The 25,937-nt window shown below is 36.2% G+C and overlaps 1 protein-coding gene across 1 annotated transcript in view; it reads left to right on the plus strand.

The window, feature by feature from the left end:
- LOC127684767 (probable E3 ubiquitin-protein ligase bre1) overlaps window positions 1-25,937 on the plus strand; it is a 103,689-nt gene that overhangs the window by 19,635 nt on the left and 58,117 nt on the right. The window contains exons 3-4 of the mRNA XM_052181616.1: window positions 10,587-10,683; window positions 18,642-18,714. Of these exons, the coding sequence (XP_052037576.1) occupies window positions 10,587-10,683; window positions 18,642-18,714 (170 nt within the window). The remainder of the gene's footprint in view (window positions 1-10,586; window positions 10,684-18,641; window positions 18,715-25,937) is intronic.

The raw sequence follows: 25,937 nt of genomic DNA on the forward strand, positions 1-25,937 counted from the left end.
TTACAATGAATTTTTCTTTACACAAAAAATCACGAAATGTACATTAAATTTAGAATTCTTGGCGAAGAAACCTAAGAAAATGTCTTTCAGAAAGATTCACTGAAACTATATTTAATCTCAAAGCTCACTCACTATCTGCAGCCTTTGGGAAGCAGAATGGAATGCTAGTGTTTTCGTGAGGAGGATCATTTCAGTTCTTCCCATGATTCTTAGATATCAAATTTTATTATATGGTCAAAAGGATTCTAAGCATTCAGATGATGTTTTTGTTATCTTTTCAACTGGATTGATAAAGAAATTCATAATCCAGTGAGAAAATGTAAATATACTAGTACCTCTTGTCTGTTTTGATTTAAAAAAAAAAGAATATGTCATAGCATACCTCCAATTATTTCAGTGAGTGAAGAGGGTGTTGATAAAAAGCAGTACACTTTTGTTAAAATGCAATTTTCATCATTTCTCTGTTCTTGCTGAGTCACAGAGCAAATGAATAGCAGGAGAAAGTGCTATTGTATGGCAGAATGGATATTCCTAATGTGTTCCAGTAAACATATGTGTCCCAGTCAGCACACACAGGAGCATTAACCTCTCAGGTCCTGGGCTTGTCATCTGACCAGAGATGACACTCCTCTTCGCTAGTCTGCATGGCCAACGTGCTATTTGTTCATTTTCCTAAGTGATGTAGACTTGCCCAACTCTGAAAAAATCCTGCCTTTAAACTTACCTAAGAATTCATCTTTACTTTTCTCACTTTCTCACTTTTATTCCTGTTTGTTTTGTTGTTGTTCTTGTTGTTGTTGTTGGTGATGTTGTTTTGCTATCACAAACTAAAACAGAAAAGCCAGGCAAACAACTATCTCCAAAAACCAAAATCTAGATCACAATTTCCAAGTTAACTACTTGGAAAGCTTCGCTCCCCTATTACGACTGGACTATTAATGGATTCCTTTGCCTATTTTTACGTGGCTGACTCTGTCCCTCTTCATGTTTTTAGGATTTCCAACGGAATATCCTCCTCAATTCAATGAAGCACGTGTTATGTAGTTTTTAATGTGGTTAACTTCATGTTATATGAAGTGAAAACTAACCATTAAATTTCTTCTCTCAACATCCACACAGTCTACCACTCAGAGGGGAAGCGTGTTTGAATACACAGCAGTGTTAGGCATGCGTGCAAGCACAAGTGACTCGATAGCATGGAAAGCAGTGGTGTGAAACATGGAATATTTGCCATGTTCTGACTTTTCCATTGTTATGGCCCCAATCTAAGGACAATTCAATTAAGACTTCCCACAACTGATTGGATTTAAAAAGTAGAAACAAGAATGTTAGTAAATAGACAAAACATTTTGATATGTTTGCATCTTTATATAATACATAAAATAGTAATAGTTCTGATATGAAGTTGAGAATGATGTGCATTGTGAATTTGAATACTTAATATTTTCCAGTTCTGTGTCTAGAGTTCATTTATGTTTCCTGGTTCATTTGTAAATGTTTAAAATTATTGAGTTCTCTTTACCACACAGTATCTAATGTCTGACCAAGTATTGTATTTACATTTACATAAGCATGTATAACTCACAATGTATTAAACATTCAACTAAATAGTAAGAGCCCTTAAAATGATTGCTTAGAAAAATGAAAATTTAGAAGCATTATAACTATGTTTAAAAATTCAACTTATTCCTTTACTATACCCTTATTTTATTTATTACTACTATATTATAGTTAATGCTAACTAAAGTATTCATTTGTCAGAAGAATCAGGCAATAAAGAAACATCAGTGGAAAAGCTCAAAAGGCATGGGAGTCATCAAAGTATCCAGTCATGGGTATGTAAATATTTCATTTATGAATCTCAATACTCTTTTGTTTTGTTTTGTTTTGTTTTGTTTAAGAACACAAAAAAGCGCTGGGTGGTGGTGGCTCATGCCTTTAATCCCAGCACTTGGGAGGCAGGGGTAGGTGGATTTCTGAGTTCAAGGCCAGCCTGAACTCAGTGAGTTCCAAGACAGCCAAGGCTACACAGAGAAACCCTGTCTTGGGGAAAAAAAAATGTAAAGGCAAACACAATTACATATCAAACTATCAGAACAATCAGTCACAACTATGTTCTTTATTTAAAATGTTTTTTACCATCATATTATTTTAAAAAACATTCTTGAGGTACTTATATAATCAAATTGAAATCTGGTCTTAATTTTGTTGTTCAACGTCCCTGTGAAAATCATTTGAAACTTCAAGTGTTAGCTCCATAAAATAATGACTTGTTAAACTCAGAACACAGCCTCAGGAATAAGCAGATCAGTCTATCTCCTAAAATGCCCTAGTTGTCACATATCTGGCAGTCTCTTCATGTCAGTATATATGATTGAAATGATTTAATACTTCCAAGTACCTTTTGCCTCGGTTCTCCTTGTAAGAGATCATTTCTAGTCTACCATTTAGAAATACCTTCCTTTTCTCTGGGAATGGAATGTTGAGTTTGGCATTTCACTGCTTAACTATTGAAAACTGACACATTGCTTTTCTTTGATTCCATCTGTTTATTGTTACTACTGCTACATATGTTTATTGTCTGCATGTAAGAAAGCACCAGCAGATGCCTCTAAACATATAGGGCCTTTAAGGTTTTGCACAGTAAGTATTAAACATTTGATGAACTTACTGGCTTGCTTATAACTTAAGAAAAGACCAGCCTGTGACACCATGCCACACTGGTGTTCCCATTTTGTGTGACCCCTTGTCATCACTTCCTCAGTCTATGGTGTGGGAGTAAGACTGGAATCAGAGGTGCAATGAAGAGCTTTATTTTATTAGGTTTTAATTATTATTATTATCATTATTCTATGACAACAGTAAGATAGAAGCAGTACTTGACCTTGAGCAAATAAATGAAACACACACACATTTTGCCAGTTTTCATTGGCACCTGGTGCCCATAATTACTTCTGTTGGTTTGCGGAATCCTCAGAAAACTAAAAGCATTTGTTCGTTGCTTTGTTGAAGAAGGAAGTTTCAGGCATTGTGGTGGTGATTTTACCATCAAAAAGTTACAAATAACAGTGGGAATTTATTTTCATAGGTTAAAGATATTAGTTATGCATTTGATATAAACTCTCATATTTAATTAACAAATTATCCTAATTTATCTTTGCATGTTGACACATACTTGATAGCTATTCTGATTCCTAGAAAATGTTTCAGATTTTCTTCTGTGTGTGGTGCTCACTGTGAGAGGAACGTGAGGTTCTCAATCTGAATGATGTGGCTACGCACACGTGTTGCCCTGAATTTCAGTTTAATTGCTTTTGGAACGAGGCATTCGGATACTCTTTATAAGAAAGATATTTTGCAGCTCATTTTTATCTTAATTTTAACAGACTACCTCTGAGACGTTTTCAGTGGACAATGTTCATTTAGCTAGAACTATGGATGAAAGACCAGAAAATATCACAAATGCAGAAGTGAAAGGTAACACATGTGTTTTATGTACAGCCCTTAGAGCGAATAGTTGCATAAATTAGAAAAGCTGGATTATTCTACTAGTCAAATACCCTTGTCTATTTCCCATATAGCGAGTTAAGCTTCAGACAGACCATGTAGATATGGTTTCTGCCAACATAACTGAATGAACTGCTGAAGAAGCTGAGATATCAAATACATCACAAAGTTTCATAATGTCTGAGGAATAGCAAGGCGAAGAAGGCACAGAAGAGAGTGTCAGCAGAGCCTGTGAGGGATAAAAAGGCATCAGTGAGGGCATGCGTAAAGTGTGTGCAGGTAATGAAGGTCTCTCAAATATGAAGCATGGGCTGCTAGCTATGTCAGAAAGATAAAGGGATCTCTATTGCTCATATTATTTATGTGTCAAGAGAGGAGAAGCATGCCTTCACACCCGTCTTCCATTTTGAGAAGACAATGAACTTTCTCCTCCCCCTACCTGCTACCAACATGTGATTTCATAGGGTTAATAGGAACATAGCTCATATGTCATATATGAATAGGAATTAATGTCCAAGATTGGTTACTACTCAGCACAGTGTAATATCTAACCAACTCAGAAAATCAGAGAGAAGGAAAACAGTGGTTGTGTCTTGAGATGGTCAAGCACACCATGAAAGTCCAAAAATGTGTTTGGAAATGTGTAATTTCTTCTGTGGTTTCAATGTGGTAAGCATAAGGATGAGAGACAGAGTCTTAACCTGAAACAGAAAATGTGATCCAGTAGAATAGGCAGCCATCTGTATCAGCTACTGTCTTATGGTGTGTCGTGCCATGATCAAACACTATGATCAGATACAACATGGGCATTGCTGGTAACTCACCCCAATCACCTAGTAGGTAGTGCTCTATGCCATGGTTGCAGCTACCTCAGGTTAAAAGGCAACTTAGCAAGAAGAGAGACCATTTTTTCAGGTAACAGTCTACCACTGAGGAATATCAGAGCAAGAACTCAAGCAGGATAGGAACCTGGAGTCAGGAACAAAGGCAGAAAACACCGAGAAATGCTTCTTACTGGCTTACTTATCCTGCTTTCATATACACTCCAGGACTGCACGCCCAGAGCTGGCCCTTGCCCACAGTGGGCTGGGCTGTAGCACATCAGTCATTAATCAAGACAATATCCCACAGAAATGCCAATGTTATGGAGTCATTTTCTTAACACTCTTTCTCCCTAAATATGTCTAGCTTTGTATCAAATTGACAGAATCCAACCAGCACAGCCTTTGATTCTTACCTTTAATAGATGACTGCTGAAGACTATGACGGAGCTGACATTGAGATTTAGCAACTCCAAGATTCTGGATTTGTTCATGAGTTATCAAAAGGTTCTGGTCAATCAAACATTGTTTGAGGAGTAGTTATCAAATGACCTTTTAAAAGATCTGTTAGATAATTGTTAGAGGCTTACAAGAACCTAAAGAAAGATAAATATTGTTTTGGGTCTCTTCATGTTTTTGAGACTCAGCAAAGTTCAAATGAGATGATGAATAAAAAAGTTTAGCTTCTTATTGCAAGCAGCAAATTCTCCCCAACATTCACTACTACTTCTATAATTCTAATTTTATAATTCTTAGATACTACGCCAAACTTAGGAAGAATGAAATGCTCAGTATAATTTATGAAACTCATATAAAATAGAAAGAATGAGGAAAATAGCTTTTGAGATGGGGAAACGCATGATGGGAAAATTACAGAGTACATAAAAACATTGCACTCAGTTTCCTTCTTCTAAGCCTTTCTGATTACCACTCATTGTTCCCTTTCAAATTAATGGCCTCTTCTCTCATTTATTGTTGTCAAAAATACATACATACACACACACACATATACACAGCCTCAGGGTATACACACACACACACACACACACATACACAGCCTCAGGGTATACACACACACACACACACACACACACACATACACACACACACATGCATGCACATTGCTATTTCTAAATGTATGACTCCACATTCCTCAGTTCACCTTGAAAGTCCTGCACCAGTCAGTGACTCCTATTTTGATTAATGTGTGTGTCTTTCCCAAAGCTGGCAAATAATTATTGGAAAGGTGGAAAGAATTGAACTTCTTGCATTTTCTGATACAACCAGAAGTTGAAACCAAGGTTGGCCTGACCTTGGCAATTCAGAACAGTACAATAATTTTACAAGGCGTACAAAAGGAGGCTGCAGTTTTGATTTCTCAGATTTCTTCTATTTGGTTTGTCATTGCATTTAGTCTCTGCTGTCATAGTCTGTCCTGTTGCTATAGATTGTATGACAGAATATATGTTACAGCATAATATGATAGAATGTAATATAGTCAGACAAATGTAATCATTTTCTTTTCAAAATTCACCCTAAGCCAGTGAGAAGGCTCATTGGCCAGAGAGACTATGCACAGACCTAGTTACCTGAGTGTGTTCCTGGATCCCACGGGGTGGCATGAGAGAATGACTCCTAAGTTTTCTTCAAACCTCCACATATGGGCCATGGCATGTTGAGTGGCGACACACACAGACAGACATATAGGCAGGCAGGCAGGCAGACACGTACGCGTGCGTACGCGCGCGCGCACACACACACAGACACACACAGACACACACAAATAAATAAATAAATAAATAAATAAATAAATAAATAAATAAATATTAAAAACAATTATGTGTTGGTGTGTGTAATTATAAATTATAAAATTTGTGCTATAAAATAAGTCCAAACTGCATGCCCATCAAATCTCTTCCTAAGTATTATTCCCCCAACTGTTCTTCCCTTTCTTGGTTCTCCTCTTCCCCCTCCTCCTCCTCCTCATCTTCCTCATCTGCCCTCTCCTCCTCCTCTCCTCCTCCTCTCCTCTTCCCCCTCCTCCTCCTCCTCCTCATCTTCCTCCTTGTCCTCCTCGTCCTCCTCGTCTCCCTTGTCCTCCTCGTCCTCCTCATCTTCCTCCCCTAACTTCTCTTTGTCCTCTGCATACACTGATACTGGAGCTTCTACCTTCTTATCCTTCTGCTGATCTTTCTGTTTGAGCACAACAGACAATGTCTTCCACATACTATATCCATGTATCACAAATGAGGGATATGCCTCTATATGTAAACTCTGAATGACTCCAAGCATCATCTAATATACTAAACTTACAACTACACATTATGTTTCCTAGAAACTGTGACTTGGGATGATAAAAATTGACCATTTATTGTTACTAAGTTTAAACACTTGTAATTGTTTCTATATAATATTTCCGTGTTTTCTACTACTGCATTATAATTGATACTGTGTAAATGTGTGTGCTCATCAGCAGTTCCAGACAAAGGAAGAATACTGTCAGAACAGCACAGACATGGCAACCATGGAAATGTTCATTCACTGGTATGTAAATGTGTCATTTTGTTTAACAAGATAGCATTGACACATATAATTATATAATTATAAATTATACCACTGTAAGGAATAATCATAATTTGAATTTATTTTTTAAAATATTTTAACATCTTATAATTCTTAGAATATTCTTAGAAACCTCCATTCAAAACTAAATGGCATTTTAATTCTGTTGCCCCATATCTTTCTGAAAATTACTATATCCTACAAGTTAATCAATTGCATAACATTTCAATTAGTTCAAATTACAGTTCTATGAGTGAGCAGATAAGTAAAGGGTTTACTTTCTATAGATCCTCCTCTTCCATCAAAGTAATGTCTATCGCCAAGACAGTTCCAAGTCAGGGATATTCTATGACATCAACTGTTCTAATAAGAGTTAAATTTGATTTAAAATTTTTAGGATTTTACTTGGTATTGGAATGTTCATTTCTACTTTACTAGTATTTTCCAACTTACAATTGTTCTTTTGTTTTATGGATCCCTCCAATTATCATTGTCCTCATTAAAAATATTTATTGGCTAGATATCAGAAGGAACCAACAAAGGCCTTGTTGAACGTCGCAAGCTAAATATCTGTTGAATATACAGAGCTGACGTTGGGCATTGTTTAAGAAAACTTTCTTTTTTTTATTTGATATATTTTTTATTTACATTTCAAATGTTTTCCCCTTTTCTGGCCCCCCACTTCCCGAAAGTCACATAAGCCCCCTTCCCTCCCCCTGTTCTCCCACCCACCCCTTCCCACTTCCCTGTTCTGGTTTTGCCTTATACTGCTGCTACACAGAGTCTTTCCAGAACCAGCGGCCACTCCTCTGTTCTTCTTGTACCTCATTTGATGTGTGGATTATGTTTTAGGTATTCCAGTTTTCCAGGCTAATATTCACTTATTAGTGAGTGTATACCATGATTGATCTTTTAAGACTGGGTTACCTCACTTAGTATGATGTTCTCTAGCTCCATCCATTTGTCTAAGAATTTCATGAATTCATTGTTTCTAATGGCTGAATAGTACTCCGTTGTGTATATATACCGCATTTTTGCATCCATTCTTCTGTTGAGGGATACCTGGGTTCTTTCCAGCTTCTGGCTATTATAAATAGGGCTGCTATGAACATACTGGAGCATATATCCTTATTACATGCTGGGGAGTCCTCTGGGTATATGCCCAGGAGTGGTATAGCAGGATCTTTTGGAAGTGAGGTGCCTAGTTTTCTGAGGAACCGTCAGACTGATTTCCAGAGTGGTTGTACCAATTTGCAACCACACCAGCAGTGAAGGAGTGTTCCTCTTTCTCCACATTCTCACCAACACATGCTGTCTCCTGAATTTTTAATCTTAGCCATTCTGACTGGTGTAAGGTGAAATCTCAGGGTTGTTTTGATTTGCATTTCCCTAATGACTAATGAAGTTGATCATTTTTTAAGATGTTTCTCTGCCATCCAAAGTTCTTCGGGTGAGAATTCTTTGTTTAATTCTCTATCCCATTTTTAATACGGTTATTTGGTTTTCTGGGGTCTAACTTCTTGAGTTCTTTGTATATATTGAATATTAGCCCTCTTATCTGATGTAGGGTTGGTAAAGATCTTTTCCCAACTTTTTGGTTGCGGATTTGTCCTTTTGATGGTGTCCTTTGCTTTACAGGAACTTTGTAATTTTATGAGGTCCCATTTGTCAATTCTTGATCTTAGAGCATAAGCTATTGGTGTTCTGTTCAGGAACTTTCCCCCTGTGTCAATGTCCTCAAGGGTCTTCCCAAGTTTCTTTTCTATTAGCTTCAGAGTGTCTGGCTTTTTGTGGAGGTCCTTGATCCATTTGGAGTTGAGCTTAGTACAAGGAGACAAGGATGGATCAATTCTCATTCTTCTGCATGCTGACCTCCAGTTGAACCAGCACCATTTGTTGAAAAGGCTATCTTTTTTCCATTGGATGTTTTCAGCCCCTTTGTCAAGGATCAAGTGACCTCCATTTTTTGAGGTCTTCTTCCATTTCCTTCTTCAGAGTCTTGAAGTTCTTGTCAGATCTTTCACATGTTTGGTAAGAGTCACTCCAAGGTACTTTATACTGTTGGTGACTATTGTGCAAGGGGTAATTTCCCTAATTTCTTTCTCAGCCTGCTTATCCTTTGAGTATAGGAAGGCTACTGATTTGCTTGTGTTGATTTTATAACCTGCCCCTTTGGTGAAGTTGTTTATCAGCTGTAGGAGTTCTCTAGTGGAGTTTTTTGGGTCACTTAGGTAGACTATCATGTCATCTGCAAATAATGATAGTTTGACTTCTTCCTTTCCAATTTGTATCCCTTTGACCTCCTTATGTTGTTGAATTGCCCGAGCTAGTACCTCAAGTACAATATTGAAAAGATAAGGAGAAAGTGGGCAGCCCTGTTTAGTCCCTGATTTTAGTGGGATTGATTCAAATTTCTCTCCATTTAGTTTGATGCTGGCTACCTGTTTGCTGTATATTGCTTTTACTATGTTTAGGTATGGGCTTTGAATTCCTGTTCTTTCTAAGACTTTAAGCATGAAAGGATGCTGAATTTTGTCAAATGCTTTTTCAGCATCCAATGAAATGACCATGTGGTTATATTCTTTGAGCTTGTTTATGTAGTGGATTGCATTGATGGATTTCCATATATTGAATCAACCCTGCATCCCTGGGATGAAGCCTACTTGATCATGGTGGATGATCGTTTTGATGTGTTCTTGGATTCGGTTGGCAAGAATTTTATTGAGTATTTTTGCATCGATGTTCATAAGGGAAATTGTTCTGAAGTTCTCTTTCTTTGTTGGATCTTTGTGTGGTTTTGGTATCAGCGTAATTGTGGCTTCGTAGAAGGAATTGGGTAGTGTTCCTTCTGTTTCTATTTTGTGGAATAGTTTGAAGAGTATTGGTGTTAAGTATGGGCCTTGAATTATGTCGAAGTGCTCGTTCTATGTGATGCATAATAACTTCAGTTACTCCAGCCACTGAGTGGCATTAAGATAAATTTACAGGTTTAACCTACAGATGTAGTGTGATAATTTATACTTTATCACTATATTATAGCATTAAAATGTCTATGATATTTACCCAAAGCATATAAAATGAGGCAAAGTTTTTGTTAGTTTTTATGCCACTGATACCAGATTCCTTTTAATTATCAGATTGGTTTACTGACATGGTTCCCTTCTTTGGAGCTGTCTACTTGTCAGTTTCTTAATGGAATTTTAATACATTTCAGGTGGCGATTTTAATTTAATAAAACTGAACTTGGCATTCAATTTTGTAGATTGATGCTTTGATGTATGTGTGATTTAAATTTCATTTTATTTATTTATTTATTTTCTAAGATAGGGTTTCTCTGTGTATCCCTGGCTGTCCTGGAACTCACTCTATGGACCCAGACTGGCCTCAAATTTAGGGATCTGCCTGATCTGCCTCACAAGGGTTAAATTTTATTTGAAAAGCACTACTAAGTAGTCTTCATTTATATTTACTCCTGGAATTATGCCAGTTAGTCTTATGTCTCCTAAAACATTGCAGATGGTCTTACATATATTATCTATTGTCAGTACAAGAGAAAATTAGATTTGATTTAGATAAAATAACTCGTTATTAGTTCAAATGACACAAGTTACAATTCTTAGTACTCTACTTTTTGAAAGTGACTGCCTTTGAGATGTAGTATTTAGATACCCTTATTTTTTATATTAATTTTAACAGACTTCCTATGAGAGAGCTACACATATGGAAGATGCAGTTCATTTTTCTGTAACTACAGACCAAATATTAGAGAATATGGAAAATGCAAAAACTAAAGGTAAGATCTACCTTTAACATGCAGCCCTCGGTAGGAATATTCATGTAAGTAATATTTAGGTGAGTCAGATGGAACAAGTTATTATACTAGACAGAGAGGCTGTACCTATTTCTATACAGAAAGTTAACATGAATGATGTATTATCTACTGTCTGCAAATGTTGAAATTTAATGTCTCACTCCAACTGAATGTCTAAATAGATTACAAAGTATTGAACTATCTGACATGCATGCAAAACAAATGCAGAGGAGACAGCAGACAGAATGCCGGGATAGCTCCTGTGTACAGGCAGTAAACAGTTGCCAGAAAAGAAACGCAGAGAGGCTGTGCAGAACACTGACCTCTAGGAAATAAAATATGGAACTCTAGACATGTAGGAACCACACATAATCTTCTCATATGAATCCAAATGCAAACAGCAAATATGTGCATTTCATTTTCTCAACGTTATTTCTGGGAAGTCACTAGGCATAACAAAGTATCATGTCGTCTTGTTCTTGAGTTTCATCAGGTAGAGACACAGTCACCATGTAACACATGGATAGAGGTTAATATCCAACAATGGATTACTTCTCAAAACAGCAGCACATAAACCCACCTAATAGGATTAGGGCTGGGACCTAAATCAGTCTGGCAGTTCCTCAGAAAACTGGGCACATCACTTCCAGAGGATCCTGCTAAACCACTCCTGGGCATATACCCAGAGGATTCCCCAGCATGTTATAAGGATACATGCTCCACTATGTTCATAGCAGCCCTATTAATAATAGCCAGAAGCTGGAAAGAACCCAGGTATCCCTCAACAGAAGAATGGATGCAAAAAATGTGGTATATATACACAATGGAGTACTATTCAGCCATTAGAAACAATGAATTCATGAAATTCTTAGACAAATGGATGGAGCTGGAGAACATCATACTAAGTGAGGCAACCTAGTCTCAAAAGATCAATCATGGTATGCTCTTACTGATAAGTGGATATTAGTCTAGAAACTTGGAATACCCAAAACACAATACACATATTAAATGATGTCCAAGAAGAACGGAGGAGTGGCCCCTGGTTCTGGAAAGACTCAGTGCAGCAGTATAGGGGAATACCAGAACAGGGAAGCAGGAAGGGGGGTGGATGGGGGAATAGGGAGAGGGAAGAGGGCTTATAGGACTTTCGGGGAGTGGGAAGTCAGAAAAGGGGAAGTCATTTGAAATGTAAATTAAAATATATTGAATAAATAAATAAATAAATAAATAAATAAATAAATAAATAAATAAATAAATAATTGGGGCGAACACACCCACTAGGGAGCGCTGTGAGGCTTTCCAGTGCATTATGGCCAGTTCTGCCTACTCCATTGAGGCTGTTTGGTTCTTTGGTGGGTTTAATTTTTTGACTATATTTGGATAACGGAAAGAACCAGACTTGAAAAATAAAGAATCGATTTAATATAATTTAGAATTAGATAGCCTAATCAAGTATAAATAATTGTCAATTTTGATAGATCACTTGTATCTCATGACAGATTTGACACAGAGATTAGGCTGCTTTGGGATTCTGGATTGCTTGCCCTTTATCAAAAGGATTCTGGTTAACTAAACATTGTTTTGAGGATCAGATGTCAAAAAGCTCTACACAAAAGCACATTTGATCAGAGATGCAGACATAAAAGAAGCAAAGAAAGGATAAATCCTGCTTGGGCCTAGCCGTGTTTCTAGACAGCCCTACAATTCCAAAGACATGGATGATAACAATTTTCAATTTCCTTTTGGAACTTGTACATTAACTCTGTGCTATCACATTATTTTGTAATTCTAATCATGTAATTCCTACACAGCTGATGAGTCAGGGATAAAGAAAGTGCAACATAATTAGACACCTAACAGTAAATGGACAGAAAGAATAACATATATGGAAAATGGAAGAAACGAAGAATGTATCAGATGATGTTTATACCCAAGGGCTTGTCTCAGTGAAGGAAAGCTGAGAGAGTCACTGTGGTCTCCTTCCCTCCAGCTCCTTATATATCTAGCAGAATGTGCTTCACGTGTTTACATTCAAGTAAAGTTCTGTGCATGGTGGGGACACTCACTCTCTAAGTGCTTGCTGAAAGCATGCAGACTGAAGTTTAGCTAAATGAACCTCTGTAAAGAAAACAGCAACAACAACAACAAAAACCATGGTTTCCCATCTTTGACCAGCTTTATCGATAGAGAGACTGATGGGTTTGGAGCACATGGTCCAGACAGTGTTGCCTACACAACTCCACACTAACAGATGATCTTGTCTCAGAAAACAAGTTGGGTGGCTTATTGGTTCATAAAATGGACAAACACACATACACATGACATATGTGAATGCATACACACACACACACACACACACACACACACACACACACTCCAATCACAGTCATTGTCACACCATAGGTTATTTGTAGGAGAAGGGAGAGTTAGAATTGTGGTAAACTACATCACCACACCTCTTGCTTTTGTAGTTCTCAGGCATCAAAGACAGAAGCTTCAGTAATTCTACTCATTCAGATGATATCACTGCCATAAAACAATAGCTCTCGGCAGCATAGGAATGTCTTGTTTAGCTCTACATAAAAAGCCTACACGATGGCCTAGGTCATTCTCAAGTTGTGTTCTTCAAAGCCAACTACCAAATTTCATGGGAAAAGTTGTTTCCCTGAGATGTGGGATTTGCTGAGCAATCTCGGCTGGCTTGCTAGTGAGACCCAGAAGTTCTCTTGTCTATTTAATGAAGATTGGTTGAATCTCAAGAGAGATGTGGGAACGTGAAAAATTTTAAACTATGTATTCATACAAGGGTCAAAATATACCAATAGTTTCAATGTTAAAAGTGAACATTATTCTCATGTTTCCTTGATGAGACTGGGAAGAGTGAGCCCAGTGAATTTGAAACATCATTGGTATTTTGAAATGTTGTCTGTTATGGTTTAGTTGCTAATGTTGAGTTGATGAATTTGTGAATGAAACCTCAAAATGTTTTATATATTTAGCCTGTAGCAAATTGGTGTCTGTTCAGTTGATAGACAAACATAGAAATGTATATGTATGTGCATGTGTATGTGTGTGTCCATGCTTATACACAAATGCTATGGGTAAATAATATATATGGACATATATTGTGTACTTTCATTTTGTCTAACATGCCAATACAATTTGTTTATTTAAATCTCTGCATTTCCTTTCAGCAAAGCCAAACAATGCAAAGACATCCACAGAAGGACAAACAAGGGCTTACAAGAAGGAAAGAGTTAAGTCAGTGTTATGCAATATTTATATTGACAATTGTCATTCAATACTGTTTGTTTAACAAGGTAGCTTAGGTATACCTTGTTAGACTTCAGATTATCCTACAGCAAATGGTCTTTGTTTAGCATTTCTTATAAAAAAATGTTAGATCAGACTGGAGAGCTGGTTCAGCCATTAAAGGCTACACTCACAGCATTCGTCCGTCATGTTTGTTATTAAGACTATTTTTAAGCTCTGAATGAATGCAGAAACATCTTTCACTCACTTGCCGGTATCTTTCTCAAAGTTGTGCAATTTGTAAATTTGAAAAAGGCAGATGCAACAGTCTCTAATTGGATTGGTGGTAAAGGGGCTTATCAAGATTTGTAGTTTTTGATTAGCAGTAGATAATTCCAACCTTAAAGCTGAATCTTTCCTTGTGGATGGCTTCTAGTTCATACTTAAAGTTCATCCACAGAGTATGTATTCTTAGTGCAGATCATATATATGTTAACATAGAAAAGAAATTTAAGTAGAAACAAATGGAACAAATTACTCTACAGGAGTTGGAGTTTTGTGGGCATGTGCAGAAGCTGTTCTTTCTTTGTTTTTAAGACATCAATGTAATCTTAAGTATTTCTTTATACCTAGTGAGTGTTGACATATTCATTTACCTACCATTCTTTCATTGAAAATATTTGTGAAGCCCCTCCATGTTTGGCTTCCTTAGTCAGGGGCCACATGAATGCACAATATTAGGATCTGTATTCAAACAACATGGAATCCTACCAATGCCCTGTTTGTCTTCTAGTCTTGCTTTTTAAAAGGGAAACTCTGTCCTCTTAAAAAGTTAATGTCTATTTTGTGCAACTCAAATTTTATCTTCATCCTAGCAGCGAGAGAGAGAAGATGTGTGTCATTTAGTTGTGTCTACAGAAGAGAGATGTGAAACTTTGACGCATGGTGAAATGAAAGGTATGAGCCATGTGTTCTGAATATGCCTTCTGTGGAATGTGTATATAAACCAGTGTGAACATGTGTGCAAGTAGACTCAGATACTGACCTAACTGACCTAACAGATACAGTGATTAAAAGAGGAAAATAGTGATGAGTCTCATATCTAATCCCATTTCAACATCAATGCAGCTGCATTTTTCAACGTACTTAAGGTATGGTGACATCTTCATCGCTGATAGGCATAATGACATGCACAAATGAAGAAATAATGAATTATGGAAGAATAATGGAGTCCACAGAATAATAGGAACTTTAAGGAGTGTGCTGTGGCTTGAATGTGAAATGTCTGCTATAGGCTCCAAGTTCTCGCCAAGGTCTCCAGCTTGGGACAGTGGCTTCCTTTATTCAACATTTCTTCTACTTAGTTCCCTACGGACTTTAGTAGCTGTAATATACAGAACGGGCTTCATCACAGCAGTTCAGATGACATAAGAATGTAAAATAAATTATATTGTGAAATAATCTGAACTGTAATCCTTTCTTGCTAAAAAAATCATCCTTTCTCTGTGTAATTAGAGTAAGATTATAAAGTATGTGCTATAGATGAGACTGTAAAACATCAATCCAAATCACTTGCCTATAGAATTGCTTCTGAATTCTCCCTCCCCCTTCTTCCCCCCTTCTGCTGAATATAGGTTTTCCTCCCCCCCCCCAATTTATCCTCTTGTTCTGCTGCATTGCCCTTCCGTCTCCTCTACTGCTGCTCTTTCTGTTTGAGCATTATAAACAGGGCCTTTCCAGACAATATTTGGGTTTTACAAATGATTCTTATATTCCCAGCTGGCCTCTTTCTACAATCCAAACTCCTAGTACTTTAGAAGGTGGGTATTGAAATTAAATTCCTGGATTAATTGTGTTACTACAGAGCATGTGAAACACATCGCCAAGCTCAGTGAATTTTATTATATTGTCTACTTTATTTCGAGCCATATTTGACTCATTTTAAAATATGATGTGCAGAGCATAGGGTCCTGTATTCTATGATTGTTCATTAATTTATTACCCACTCACATTATACTGAATTGGATCCAGGCTTATGAATATTCTGGAAGTGTTCCCTACATCATGCATGCATCTTTTGTTTTAACTTTCATCTAAATGAAATCATCCTCTATTATTTATTGGTATTCTAAACTATCAGTTTTTCTTGAACTACATTTTATTGATCTGCATTTAGTGCAAGTATGACTACAATACATTTAAAATCTTGATTTTGATTTAGCTAAAAGCCATTTATCATGTGTTGATAATCAGAGCTTGACTGAACTCTTGGCCTTTTCATTGTTGTACGTTTCCTTCTCTGTAAAGTGTCAAACCGGTGGTGACACACACCAATGCGTTTAAGGAATTCTTCCTTTCATCTGTTTCTACCTATAGTTCTTGTTTTTATGTTTTCGCTCTTCTATGTGCCTAAACTCACAGTCCAGCATTATTGGAAATTCATCCACAACCCTCTACTGACTGGATGCAATGCCAGGCTCCAACATTTAGCATGTTTTCAACATATCATTATTGAGTAAGAGAAGGAAACTCATCCCTGCAAATTCATTAGCAAAGGTTCTACATTTGCAAATTGATTTGTGCTTGAAATTTTAATATGTATTAGGAAAACAGTGGATGCTATAAAGGACTTTCCAACTGGAAATGCCTGTTTTGTTTTTTCTCTGTGAATGTACAGCCGACCAATGAAGACATCCCATAGCTGACTTGTCTCTAATGGACATAAACAAGGATGTCAGTAATGCTGCAATGTGGTAGATTTTTGTTCACATCAGACTGATAAAATAAGTTTCTATTAATGTTTTCGTTTCTGAAAATTTCACGCATATGCTATTTGGTTTGGAAAATGCACATTATTGATATGATTTTATGATATCAAGAATAGTGCACTGTGAATTTGAATATTTCAGTGCTATTTTAAAACTTTGTATTTAAGGTTATTTATTTATGTTGAGTTTGAGGATGAATCTTTAAAATCACCAAGCTCTTTGAAACTTACAGAACCTACTATCTACCTAAGGGATATATTAATATTTTGTTTGGTTATAAGTATATCATAAAATATTAAATCTTCTTCTAAAGATTAAGTGCCCTTTAAAGCATTGCTTGTGCAAATAAAAATACATTTGTTATTGCTGGTTAAACATATCCATTTGTTTCTATATAAGCTTTGAACTGACACTGATTCATAGTTAATGTTACATAAATATATGAATTTACCAACAGATTTATCCAAAGAGGCAAAATTAACAGAAGAACAAAGAAGGCATGATATTCATGGGCATGTTCAGTCACTGGTATGTAAATGTTTACATTGATGCTACTCACTTGATAGCTTTTGGTTTTGTTCAACAAGAGAACACGGGCAACACAAAATTACATGTCAGGCTATCATATAGAATAACTGGTCATAATTTGTAGTTAATTTTAATAGTTTACCTCTCATATTTCTTAGAATACACTGAATGTCTCCAAGTATTCAAAACTGAACACCACCTTTCTCTTGTTTCCAAATATTTTCTGACAATTTCCTGATAGTTATCAGATATAAACTCACTGACATACTAGCTAATTAATATTAAAATGCAATCTCTTGAGTGAGCAGATAAGCCAACCTCTTCCTTTCTACACATCTTCTTCTTATTCCTTCAAAGCAATGTCTGCCATTGAAATTATTTTAATTTGTTGACACTCTCACCCTACCAAATTAGCTTCAATTTTCAAGTTTCGGATTCTCCTCATTTTGGGGAGAGAGGAGCACTAGTTCTGTATTATGAAGTACTTTCCTGATTAACAAGTTACATTTGCTTTATTTAATAGGATCTGTTTGTTGTTCCCATAAGTAGATGACATTTATTGACTAGATGTTCAAAAACATCATCAAATGATTCTAAGCACAAAGAGCTCTTTGGGATTCACCTGCACATATTAAATATGTGTTAAATACATTGAACAGACTTTGCACAGTGGCCAAGGAAAATCTGCATTGTGAACTGAGACCATGTTGAAATATCCATCCCATATCAACCTTGTTAAAATCAAAATTTTCATCTATGAAATTTGGGTTCTATGTATTTATGCTTAGTTTACATATTTTGTATATTATACATTTTACTAGTCATTTTTATTATAGCACTAAGATGATAGAATTACTTTACTAAGTACATAAAGTGATATATCTTTTTTGCTAGTTTTCCTGGTCACAATACTGTGCTGCTCCAAATCCCCAGATTGGATTGGTGGGATGCTTTCTTAACTGCCTATATTCATTTTAAAGATGCTATGATTTAGGCAGGAAGTTCATAGATGGAGTAATGATTGTAATTGGTGAAAAAAATCAACAGCAAATGAACTTTGGCTTCATTTTCCTAAGTGTAAATTTCATTTTAAATTTTTAACAAATAATGTTAAGCACATCCTTACTTCTCATTATTTTCTCGACAACATTTCTTTTGAAATGCTTCAAATATGCAATTTTTATTTCTAGTTGCTATGTTAATATGGAAGTTAGACTTGATTTTGAGAGCACACCTGGGGCTCTCAGATCAGATACATTCAATGCACTTTTCCTTTGTTTTCCGGTCTCAGGGCTTTGGAATGAGCTATTCATATACTAAGAAAGAGCAGAATACTTGGTTCAACTCATTTTTATGCTAATTTGACAGATTGTCTTTGAACCTTTCCCACAGCAGAAGAGTGTGAGGCATTTATCTGTGACTACAGATCATACAACAGAAAGCAAAGCGACCACAGAAACGAAAGGTAAGACATATAATTTATATTTAGTCCTTGGAAGGAATAGTCAAGTAAACCAGGAGGATGAGTATATGCTACCAAACGAAGATTTTACCCATGTGTCATGTAGAAGTTATATGCTAATGGGATTGCTGTCTAACCCAGTTTATGTGAAAGTTGAAATTGAGTGTCGCATTAAAGCTGCTGAATTGCTCACAGATTATAGGGTATTGTAATATCTGAGGAGAAGTGAGGCATAATACAGTACACAATGACAGGGAAATGAATGATTAAAATGTTGCTGAGCACAAGGAGTATAAAGAAATCATAAAAGGTTTGTATAGAGGAAAATGGTGGAATTCTTTAGAAAATGAATTGCAGAGTCCTGGAAAGATGGGAGAGATACCATGATTGCATGTTTAACCTTGTCAAGTCAGCAAGACACTGATTTGCATTCCTCGTTTCCTCGCCTTTGTTAGGAAAGCATTGAACATGGTAGCACTTCAATATGCAAGCCTGTTTGATTTTTGTAAGGTAACTAGAAACCTCACTGATGAGTCCTATGTGAATAAATGCTAATGTGCCATAATGGTCTGCTTCTCAAGATAGTATTTTATAGATCAGGGTTTACATAACCTGAAACAAACTAGAACCTCTCCAAGTGATACATTCATGGACACACTTATATTTATTACATAATTAAAACTATTCACTGTGTAATTAAATCTTCATGTAAAGATTTAGGGCAATTGAGTACATTCATTAGCAGTATAAAACTCAGGTTTCATTTTAATATGTTTAAATATCCAAATTAATATTTGTGTCTTTCTTTTAATCTACAATTTCATAAAAGTGGCTTTAATTAAAATATGTGCACTTCTCAGTAAAACCAGATGGAGGACAAACAACAACAAAAAAACAAAGACGACAGAAGAATGTGGAAAAACTGGGGATACAGGTATGTAAATGTCAATCGAAGTTTTGTTGTTGTTCTACAATGTAGCTAAGGAAAATAAAAGCACATGTCACATGACACGATCATAGATGTCACATGACACTATTATAGATATATATAATTATTCACAATTTGGTTTATAATTTTAAAGTGTTCTAGCTCATTACGATTTTTGAAGCATTCTTAAAGGCAGAACAAATTTAGAGAAAAACGTGGTCTTTCCTTTTGTGGCAAATGTCTTTTTGAAGATTGCTCATGTCTTCCAAGTGCATACATACTATATTTTGAATGTTGGATTTTTGGATGACTGATTTCATGTAACTATATGAGGTGTATGAAGCACAGAATAACTGACATGAATGCCCATGGCATAGTGAAACCTTAGGAGTCATAAAACATGGTTCAAGTTTTCAGAAGGACGTTGAAGGTTACAAGCAGTGGCTGTGCATACAGAACTCTGTAAGCTATAACTCTGTAAACGTGCTATGTGTGATATTCAGTTACAGTCCAGGGACGAAGACTGTGTCTGCCATGGCCATGAAACAGAGTGGGGAGTACAGTAGATGGCGCCTGTTCGTCCCTTGGTTCTTTCATTCTTGGATAGCCTAGTGGCAGGTGATGGGTAAACAGTGGCATAGTTAACTTTATGCTGGTCAGGCAGACGAAAAGATAATTGTAAAAGTGGGTGTTTGGCACATTTCAAACATAGCATGCAAATTCGTGTGCTCTCCTTCTGTTTTTAAGTGAATCCCATTTCAGTTTTATTTACCTCTATGCGAATCATTCATTTTGCAAATATCAATTCATTAATTCTCTGAGAATTTGATATAATGTATTTTAACTATTTTCCCTCCCCCAGCTCCTCCCAGAACAAGCCCCACTTACTACACATCAATTTTGTGACCCCATTTTAAAAAAACACACACCTTGAAAATTAAAGTTGTCACTGTGAACATACTGGTAGATGTGTGGTCTTCCTCAGAGCATGGTTGACCTAACAGGGATCACACCCATAAAAACAGCTTATTCTTTATCTTAACAGCAGTTATCAATTGTCAAAAGATCCTTAGCTGGAAGTGGGACTTCGTGTCAACCCATCCATTCCAACTTCATGTTGGAAGTTTTTGTCTGGCTTGTAGTTGTACAGGTCTTGTGCAGGCTGTCTCAACTGCTGGGAATTCATCTGTGTAACTACCCTCATTTGTTCAGAAAACTGAATGTTCTTGCAGATGACCCAAGCTTTGGTCCCAGCACCTTTACGATGGCACATAAGCTCTGCAACTCCAGTTCCAGATGGAACATGATGCCCTCTTCTGGCCTCTGTGCTTCTTTGCCATCCGTCACTATCTATGATTCTACAATTTTCCCATCTCCCCCTTCCACAATAATCCCTGAGAATGTCACTAAGACATTCTGGAGTATTCTTCAAGGTACAAATCAGTTTCACATCTTTTCCTGTCAATTATTTAGCAGGGCTGATGCTTGCAGGGAATTGTATAGTCACCATCAAACACATGTTTTTTTATTCCTTATAACTCTAGTCAAATATTTTACTTTTTAAGAAGACTTTATTTGTATGGGTGTATGCATTCTGCCTGTTAGAACTGTGCTGCTCTAACAGCTGAACTACTTCTCAGCCACTCAAATACATTTTAACATAATAATTGTACAACTATGGTCATTAAAAAGTCCATGTATAGCTATTAGTAAGATGATGTCTACATAGGAAATATGAGTGCTAATTGAACTTCAAAGCCTTCTCCTGCTACATGTGCTTCTCTTCCTTCAAAGCAACATGTCAACAAAATTCTCCTAAGTGCTTAATACTGACTGACTTTCAACAAATTTCAAATAAGAATTTATATAAATCTGTAACATTCAAAAAATACCCTCTATTTTCCTCCAGAGAGTGCAATGTAGAATGTGCTTTTCTAAATTTCATTCCTTGTTGCCAAGTTTCATTTAATTTCTTTAATATTATCCAAGTATTTACCATTACCATTACTAAATGACTTACTCAGCAAGTAGCCACAGGTGACTGTGAACAGACAAAGCTTGGTGGTTTCTGTGGAGTTTAGTTACTATCATTGAGCACACAGCAGAGATGTGGAATTATTGTGAAACAGACCTGTTCCATTTGTCTTCATCAGTTTCTTCCTCTATGAATAAGGAAATGGATTTGCTTCAAAGTTTTATTATGGAGATTTCATGACATTCCACTAAGTTTTAATTTAAAATATTGCTTTTATTCTAAGACTGAGATGGGGAGGCCACTTTTCCATCATCTTAGGAGTAAGATGTACCCATGATTTTGTTTCTTTTGTGGCAGTAATACTAGACTCTGATGAGTCTTCATACTTGGTAGTGGAATGCCTTCTCACTGTTTGTATTTATTTCTGATTGTCTTCATTAAAGACTAGAGTTTTATACTTGTGCTGTAGTGATCTCAATTTGAAAAAAATACAAATTTTCTTTGGATTAATTTTCATAGGTGAATTTGTGTGTGCATTGACTTTTTATTTTTAAATATTAACATAAATTGCCTGATATTTTGAAGATAATTTCTTAATTTCTTTCCTTAATATATTCTTGGCACCTACTATTCTATGAAAAAAAAATGTTTCTGCTCATCTTCCAAGTTTGATTTTCCCAGTCTATGTTTTATTTTGAGCATATTAAGACCAAACATAGACTTGATTTAGGTAACCAATATGAGGTTCTTTATTCAAATGATGCAGAGCCCAGTAAATGCTTCCTTTAACAAACATCTAGCCTCATTACTTTTATAATGGGAAATTCCGACCTAGTAGAAGGAATAGATTTTTTGCAACTCACTTTCAAAATTGTTTTTTCTGGATGTCTTCCACAGAGAAGCAATATAGATCATTTAGCTGCAAGTGAACATCAAAGAAAAGGAAATATGACAAATGGTGACAAAGAAGGTATGTTCTAACATTGAATGTTAGGTACCCTTTGACAGAATGTCTATTTACAGCAGGAGGCCTTTAAATATATTCTAGTGGACAAATTTACTTAACTGTTTGTTATATCATAACTTAAAGCAAAAGTGCGGTGATAAGAGTCAAATCTAACTCAGTTACCTAATCCATGGAGTGTGCCACTGAAGGGTTGAATTATTAAAGAAATCCTTCAGTGGTGTTCTATCTGCAGAATACTAGGCAGTATTAGTGAGCTGCAGAGAATACATAGCAATGAATGGACAGAATGTTGTTAAGAGTGCAGTGAATATTGGACACCAGGGAATTAGCATGTTGTGGTGTAAGCATGCACTATCCTTCATAAGCAAGCTTAAGTGTACAATCTGTTCATCACTGGGTAGAGACACAGTCAGGATTACAACTTAAACAGTCATGCCTCCTCGCCAAGATGAAATATACCCCTCAAACCACAAGCAAGAATAAAAATTTCTTCCTTCCTTTCATTGCTTGTTATCAGATTTTTCTTTTTACATATATTTCAGCAGTGAGAAAGTTAACTCATGCACAAGCCATAAAATTACTTTGTTGCCACTTCATACTTGCAATTTTCTACTGTTACAAATCATAATATAATACTGTGTATAACTTAAATATTGTATAACAAATATCTGGTGTACATGTTATTTGATATGTAATCCTTAAATGGGTCATGACCCAAAGGTTGAGAACCATTGGCATAGGGACATGTAGACCCTGTATTCCCTACTTCATGATGTTTCAAGAGTGAGAAAGGATTCTACAGAGCTCTGGCCTACAGGCCATTCAGGTTATATTCTGGCAAAGTTTCTGACTGATTTCTGCCCATGTCCTACAAATTCCAATATTTCTGAATTTAAGTGAATTAGTGTGTTTGGCCTGGTTAAACTGCAAAGCAAGATAGTATTCATTTTGTGACATCATTTTATTACCAATCTTTTCAAAGTTTGGTTTCTTCAACAAAACTCTAAGCACTATAGTATTTCATCATGCAGACCTATGTCTGATTCACGTAACCAGAATTGGAATATAGGTTGTAAGTCATACATAGAAATTAATGCCTCCAAATGGGCCACCTCTGAAGATCATGTCATATAGGCCAAAATGAGACAACTGTGAAGAAAAGAGAAGCAAAGAGAAGCTGGAGGGCTGTGGAGTCATCAAATGCAGCATAACCAAGTCAATGAGTGATTTTTTTCTGAAGTTTTGACATTGTGAACCTGAGAGACTGGGGGGAGGGGAATAGGCCCTGAAAGGCCTGGAATGACAGCAGATTCTCCCTTTTGGAACAATGACAGAATCAAGACTGCAGATCAGCAGCTCTGGGATTCTGGGTTTGTCCTTTGGGTGAAACATGTTTCTGTTTAACCAACAGTACTCTGAGAAGTCATATCAAACCCTCTGCACTAGATCCATTTGATGACAGTTTGTGAGATTCAAAAACAAAAGAAGGAGAGATTTTTGACTTCAGGTCATGTTTTTGGGGGCCAGGACAGTTTCAAGAGGTTAAATTTTTAAAGTCGTCTATTTGAATCAGAAAGCTAATATTCTGCTTATGGAACTGGTCTACACATCTACCTGTATAGACGCTTGTTCTAAATAGGGAGGAGTGTTGTGTTCAACATATTAGCAAAAAAAATAATTCAAATGACAGGAATGGCGACAGCAGATCTAGTCATCATTTATTTAAAATGAGCCATAGAAAGCAGTAGATAGACAGCATTCATTTTGAACTCATGTGGAAGAAACTTGTATGATTTTAATTATAGTCAAACCAGTCAGCCAGCCATTGCAGCTTCCTAGATGTGGAGAACCAGCAGGCTGTGCTAAAACTGTGGTGACTCACCTCATTCGTCTCTATAATTCTCAGCATCAAATTTATGCCATTGGGATGTTGGGTTTTTAGAAACGTATCATGTTTTTACAAAAACAGTGTTTGTTTTAATATATCTGAATTTTGAAACGACTCCAGAAGATGCCAACATGGATTAAAATGTTCTATGAAACCCATGTGTTATATCAGAGAAACCCATTACAGTTTTTATTTTGTAATGATATGATAAAAGTCAATGCAACAGTTGCCCATGGGAATTTGGAGAAACTGGTTATTACAGAGAGTATGCTCTTGATATATAGGTGGACATTCCAGGTCAGTGGCCATCCTCAGTGACAAAGTATTGTGCAATGTCTATGGTTAATAAATGGTTGTGAGATGCTGGGAGCCAACTCCCCACAGGGTCGACTACTGAAATGGGGCAACAGCATCCAATGAAGGCAGAAGGCTGATGACCTCTGGCCTTTTAACTCTCACTTACTCTTCAGGAGGCCAGAAGCCACTGCAATTAAACCCTCATTGTTCTAGAGGCTAGAAGCTGATGCCTTTTGACAATTTCACAGGGAAAGGAAAAGAAAGCCAGGCATGTGTATACACACACACACACACACACACACACACACACACTGGTTGGACCCAATCACCTGTCTTATCAATTCCACAAGTTTTCATGCATACTTACATACTTACACATGTATATATGTACATACATAGAGATGGACATATATATGTATACATTTGGTGGATGGAGCAGAGCCCCCCAAAGCTACAGTTTATTCCTTCTCTTAACCTCTTTTCTACTTTTCTAACAAAAGTTCTTTATAAAACTACCTCATAGACAAAATGTTACACAAACAGAGAGTTTCAGATGTTGATAGTAAATTCAAAGTAGTGTTTCAGTCTATAAGATCATTATAAGTTCAAAGCTAAATAAAGAAAATATCTGATAAAAAAAAGTTCAATCAGGAAAGGTTTTACCATTTGAAGTATAAATAAAGATTATATTCAATTAAAAAAATAAGTTCAAAGCAACAGTTTCACATGGTCTTACTTTATCATAATGCATACCTATGGCTTCATTCTTAGACCTGAATGAATGTATTTTTCCTTGATCACTATTAAACTCTAAGTATTTATAATTTATTGACAATCCTTTAGCAACTTGAACTTGTCCTAACTGAGGAGTTAATTGTTTATCTGCCTTTTGATTTTAGTTTGTTTTTGTAATCTCAAGCTAGGGTTGACTCTTCCCTTTACTTCATATGTTTTAAAATAATCTTTTTTTACATCTGTGTCTGCCATTTTTTGTCTTCCCATTTTTCACCCTCTTATGCAACTAACCTCACTGTCCTGTGTCACTCCAGATTTACCTGAGAGAAATCCATGCCTGAATCATTTTATTGACTGGATATAAATCCAGTTTCTAGCAATTACTGGGATTTCAATAAAAAATGGCTAGGTGAGACGACTTTTTGAATAAAAAATG

Source organism: Apodemus sylvaticus, chromosome 5 (assembly GCF_947179515.1).
Source record: "Apodemus sylvaticus chromosome 5, mApoSyl1.1, whole genome shotgun sequence".
Classification (NCBI taxonomy): Eukaryota; Metazoa; Chordata; class Mammalia; order Rodentia; family Muridae; genus Apodemus; species Apodemus sylvaticus.